Here is a 3,816-nt window from a genome sequence, read left to right as displayed (position 1 = left end):
AGATAGCACAGCGGCATTTGCCTTGCAAGCAGCCGATCCAGGACCTAAGGTGGTTGGTTCAAATCCCGGTGTCCCATATGGTCCCCCGTGCCTGCCAGGAGCTATTTCTGAGCAGACAGCCAGGAGTAACCCCTGAGCACCGCCGGGTGTGGCCCAAAAACCAAAAACCAAAAAAAAAAAAAAAAAATTAGTAGACAGTTTCTTTATATTTGCAATATCTATTCATTTTGTTTTAAGTTGATTACTGTTACTCTGTGAGGTTGTAAGCTTACTAAATTAGTTATTCAATGTTTACATTTAATATTTGCATTTAACAATATTTAGCTCCTTTTTTTATTTTTATATATATTTTATCCCGCAAAAATTTCTGCTTGTATGATAGTTTTACATTATACCTTAAAATTTATATTCTCCTTCTAGTTTCATTAGGAGGTTTTTAAATATAGATTATTAAGATACAAAAAAATTATTAAGCCATAGTAGATGTCCTTTGTTTAAAACTTATTTGAGTTGTGTTTTTCATTAGAATTTTTCGCAACACATTTATTACTTCTTTATTTCTCAGACTATAAATAAAAGGATTTAGTAATGGAACTACTATTGTAAATAAAATAGCAGCTGGTATATCTTTGTCCCCTTCCTCAAGCAAATTTGGTCTAATATACATGAAGAAAATAGATCCATAGAATAAGGAAACTGACAAAAAGTGGGATGCACAGGTAGAAAAGGCTTTGATCCTTCCCTCCTTAGATTTCATTTTAGAAATAGTAAAAAGAATGTATAGATATGAAACAACAACACTACCTATGGTAAAAACTTGAATTGAACCTGAAACTACAAAGAGTACCAATTCATTGACATATGGTTCAACACAGGAGAGTCTATATAGAGGAAGAATATCACAAAAAAAGTGGTTGATGTGATTAGATCCACAGAAAGTTAACTTAAGTAAAAGCCCTACATGAATTATGGACTGCATGTTTCCAGCTATATAAGCCCCTATGGTCATCTGAACACAGAGTTTCTTTGACATCATGGTGTGGTATTGCAGTGGGTTACATATGGCCACATACCGATCATAGGCCATTGCTGCAAGGAGGAAGCAGTCTGCAGTTTCAACTGTACAGAGAAAATAAAATTGTGTCAAACATTCACAGAGAGAAACCTTTCTGTTCTCAGAAAACAAGTTTCCTAACATCTTTGGAGTAATGGCGCAGGAACAGCAGGAATCCACAATAGCAAGGTTGCCCAGAAAGATATACATTGGAGTGTGAAGACGATTTTCCATCAAAATCAATGCCACAAGGCTAAGATTTCCTATCATGGTGATCAGATAAACAATTAAGAATATAACAAATAGAAAGGGTTTCATCTCTGGGTGATCTGTAAATCCATCAAGGATAAACTCAGTGTTTAAGGTATTGTTTTCTTCAGCCATTCTTAATTTCTCTGTTGAGGAAAAAACAAGTGGAAATAAAATATTAATTTATAATAAGATCAATGTTTTTACTTACTGTTTCTGATCCAAGAATATTACTATTTTTATGTGTGACCTGAGAAGCAGGGAGTGGTGGTATCAATGTCTTGAAACTATTAAATGTAAACTACTTATTAATATTTTCCATCAAATTTTTAAAGAAAAACATCAAATAGAATTTATAAAAGACAATATTTAAGTTCTTGAGAGTAATATTTAGCCAGAAAAAATTCCTTAATATGAGTTGACTATATAAAGCTTCTCATAATAATTGACTACATAACACCCTCTCAACAATTAGGATTATTGGGGCCGGAGAGATAGCATGGAGGTAAGGTATTTGCCTTCCATGCAGGACAGTGGTTGGAATCTCGGCATCCCATATGGTCCCTTGTGCCTGCCAGGGGCAATTTCTGAGCATAGAGCCAGGAGTAAGCCCTGAGTGTTTCCAGGTGTGACCCAAAAAACAAACAAACAAAATTAGAATTATTGGTTCCAAACAGTGACTGTATATACTAATGAACAATGTTGCTTAAAGAGATATTTTTGAGGATTCCTATTAGTGGTAGCATTATTCATAGCAGTCAAAAGATAAAACAGCCCAAATGTCACTCAGTGAATGGATAGGAAAAATACACAGGGGCACATTATTTGGCTCTAAAAATTAGTGAAATTCTGGTATATGAAGGCATGCATTAAATGAAACCTTGTATTTTCTAAATTAATGAGACACAAAGTACAAACATTGTGCCTAACACTTAAATTAATTAAAGTAGATAAATTCATAGAAATGTAGATAGAAGTTGTTAGTGGAAGGGAGAAAATGGGGATTTATTAATTAATAGTCACAGAGTTTGATGTCAGGAAGATTGAAAATTTCTGTGTTGGATAATGAATATACTTAATACTACTGTGCTTAAGTATGATTAAGTTGTTGAATTTTTGTTATATGTAATTAACCACCATAATTATTTTTGTTTTTGGGTCACACCTGGTGACGCTCAGGGATTACTCCTGGCTATGCACTCAGAAATCGCCCCTGGCTTGGGAGACCATATGGGATGCTGGGGATCAAACCGCAGTCCATTCTACATTAGCCACATGCAAGGCAAATGCCCTACCACTTGCACCACTGCTTCTGCCCCTTAACCACCATGATTTTTACATTCTTTATTTGAATATTCTTAGCAATTTGTTATTTCCAATGCCAGTGGAATGCACATTTAAAAATAAGATGCTTTGCTAGGAATTGTAAGCAGGATTATAATGATTATAAATTACCATATAACCCAGCAATTTTAATTATGGTTATCTACCCCAGGATATAAAATATTAATTCAAAAGGACATAAACCAATTGTGTCTGGAGTGATAGTACAATGATAGGGTATTTGCCTTTGCACATGGCCAACTGGGACTGACCCAGGTTCAATCTCCAGCACCTTATTGGTCCCCTGATTTGGGAGTGATTTCTGAATACAGAGCCAAGAATAACCCCTGAGTGCTGCTGAATGTGGCCCCCCCAAACAACAACAACAACAACAACAAAAGGCATAGTAACCACAACACAAAAAACAATAGTTAAGATATGGAATCAGGGGCCGGGCGGTGGCGCTGAAGGTAAGGTGCCTGCCTTGCCTGCGCTAGCCTTGGATGGACCGCGGTTCGATCCCCGGTGTCCCATATGGTCCCCCAAGCCAGGAGCAACTTCTGAGCACATAGCCAGGAGTAACCCCTGAGCGTTACCGGGTGTGGCCCAAAAACCCAAAAAAAAAAAAAAGATATGGAATCAACTTCTCTGTCTAATGAAAGACTAGTGAATTCTGAAGCTGTGGTGTCTGTATATAATGGAATAATGTGTAGCTTCAAAGAAGGACAAAATTATGCAATTTTCTGCATCTTAAATAGAATTTAAGGGTATTGTGTTAAGTGAAATAAGGCAGAAGAAGTGCAAACACATAATAATTGAACTAATCTGTCATATATAGAATAACTGGAGAAGGGAAAGCAAGATATAAAGTGAGGAAGGAAATTATGCAATCACCCCTAGACCCAAGAATATATGAAAGAAGACAGAGAAGCAAATAAATCTAGAGGAATAAGAAGAAGGTAAATAAGGGTGGGAGTACTGGTGATGAGACTGGTGCTCAAATATTGTATGCCTAAAAATTAGTTATGAATACCTGTAAATCAGCAAGCCCTCAAAAAGAAAATAGATGTTTTGGGTAAAAACTATTTACAAGGTACTTTTAAATCTGTGATTTTTAGAAAGTGATGTGTATGGAAGCAGGGTGGAATAGAGAGAAAGGAAAGAGCAAAAGACAGTACTTAACCTTTTCC

At 36.0% G+C, this 3,816-nt stretch overlaps 1 protein-coding gene across 1 annotated transcript; it reads right to left on the bottom strand.

Moving 5' to 3' along the window:
- Positions 1-469: 469 nt before the first annotated feature.
- LOC126025942 (olfactory receptor 5K1-like) lies at positions 470-1,438 on the bottom strand. Its single transcript, XM_049785659.1, has one exon. The coding sequence runs from the start codon at positions 1,436-1,438 to the stop codon at positions 470-472; it is 969 nt and encodes a 322-aa protein (XP_049641616.1).
- Positions 1,439-3,816: the final 2,378 nt, after the last annotated feature.

Source organism: Suncus etruscus, chromosome 13, assembly GCF_024139225.1.
Source record: "Suncus etruscus isolate mSunEtr1 chromosome 13, mSunEtr1.pri.cur, whole genome shotgun sequence".
Taxonomy (NCBI): domain Eukaryota; kingdom Metazoa; phylum Chordata; class Mammalia; order Eulipotyphla; family Soricidae; genus Suncus; species Suncus etruscus.
The sequence above is the reverse complement of the archived record's forward strand: the minus strand, read 5'-3'. Positions and strand labels throughout refer to the sequence as shown.